Below are 1166 nucleotides of genomic sequence, written 5' to 3'. Positions count from 1 at the left end.
AAAATCAAAATGGTGTGGCTGCAAGCTGTTCTATATTTTTCAATGCTAATTTAAAACGTACTGATTTGGGATTGTTTCATTTCTTGGGAGGATTTACTGCGAACAGTTTGCAGTTTTTACGTTTGATTTTCAGCCATTAAAAATGTTCCCTGCTGACCCAAAAGAAAAGCACTTTCAGACGGTGTATTTTGTTCCCTTACCGTAATCAATGTGAACCGAAACGTGACCTTTAAGCCAAGGTCGTTGGCAAACCACGATTTTTGCTGTACCGTTACACCCGTAGTAGCGACACTCCCAAAATCCACATTGAGTCGTTAGAAGCAAGCTTGTACAAACAGGAGCGAAAATATAGATTTCTGGATATAATCCCACTATTTTACTACCGCAATATCATAAATGTATTTCTTCTTATTTCTTCTTCTTGTCTTGAGTGCATCGCGGACAAAACCTGAAGGGCGAGACAAGAAGCTTGAGTATCAAAACGAACGAGGGCAAGACGATTTACCGCTTCCTCACCATTTTCCTTTGGGCTTGGTGGCGAGGTCGACGCAGGCGAAGTGAAACCACTCGATGGGACACTGGCAACGAAAAATTCGACATGCGACAAAGAGTTTTAGGTCTTCCGTCGATTCTATGCGATAAACACGGCTCACAACGGGTGGGATTGGTCAGCATTTCGTCACACGAGAGCTTACGTCGGGGTTGTCGCAGCCGATCATCTCCCCGTACGACACCTGGTGGCAAAGACAGTAGGTGGGCTCGTTGGGGTCCACCGGCATGTCCAGCACGTCTGACGGCTGCATGGGCAGCAGGGCGTCGCTCAAGTCTGGGCTGCGAGTCGGACGTTTCGTGTGATCAGAAGAAAAAAAATTCACAGGTGACAACAAGCACCATTCAGAGGAGATTCTCTGCGTTTGCCATCGTCCGCATGGACTGTTACGTATTTGTAGCTAAACAATTAAAAATGATTGGTGATGGTTATATTAAAAGATAAGACAAACCTGTTTTTCATCTTTTTCTTTTTAGGAGAATCCTCATCCGAACCTTTCCTTCCTCGCCCCCGCGAGCCACGTTTCTCTCGGAGGCCGCGGGACTCTGCTTCTGTTGACCACACACACGCCCCCATAAATAAATAAAAAATTCCTAATAATGTGTGATTTTTTTTT

The 1166-nt window shown here is 45.0% G+C and overlaps 1 protein-coding gene across 1 annotated transcript; it reads right to left on the bottom strand.

Moving 5' to 3' along the window:
• Positions 1-113: 113 nt before the first annotated feature.
• LOC109509453 (inhibitor of growth protein 5-like) lies at positions 114-1158 on the bottom strand. The gene is made up of 4 exons (XM_019859303.1): positions 1002-1158; positions 696-831; positions 517-578; positions 114-448 (listed from the first exon to the last, which is right to left on the bottom strand). The coding sequence occupies exons 1-4, from the start codon at positions 1124-1126 to the stop codon at positions 409-411; spliced, it is 363 nt and encodes a 120-aa protein (XP_019714862.1). The 5' UTR covers positions 1127-1158; the 3' UTR covers positions 114-408.
• Positions 1159-1166: the final 8 nt, after the last annotated feature.

This window comes from Hippocampus comes, unplaced genomic scaffold, assembly GCF_001891065.2.
Source record: "Hippocampus comes isolate QL1 unplaced genomic scaffold, H_comes_QL1_v1.1 C16904752, whole genome shotgun sequence".
Taxonomy (NCBI): domain Eukaryota; kingdom Metazoa; phylum Chordata; class Actinopteri; order Syngnathiformes; family Syngnathidae; genus Hippocampus; species Hippocampus comes.
Note: the sequence above shows the minus strand (reverse complement) of the source record. Positions and strands in the feature narration are given on the sequence as shown.

Excerpts from the sequence above, each read along its gene's own strand:
- LOC109509453 (XM_019859303.1), bottom strand. The coding sequence starts at position 1,126 with ATGGGGGCGTGTGTGTGGTCAACAGAAGCAGAGTCCCGCGGCCTCCGA. Across the intron at positions 579-695 it reads TCGGCTGCGACAACCCCGAC|TGTCCCATCGAGTGGTTTCA; the intron begins GTAAGCTCTCGT and ends TTTCGTTGCCAG. Across the intron at positions 449-516 it reads ACCAAGCCCAAAGGAAAATG|GTTTTGTCCGCGATGCACTC; the intron begins GTGAGGAAGCGG and ends CTCGCCCTTCAG.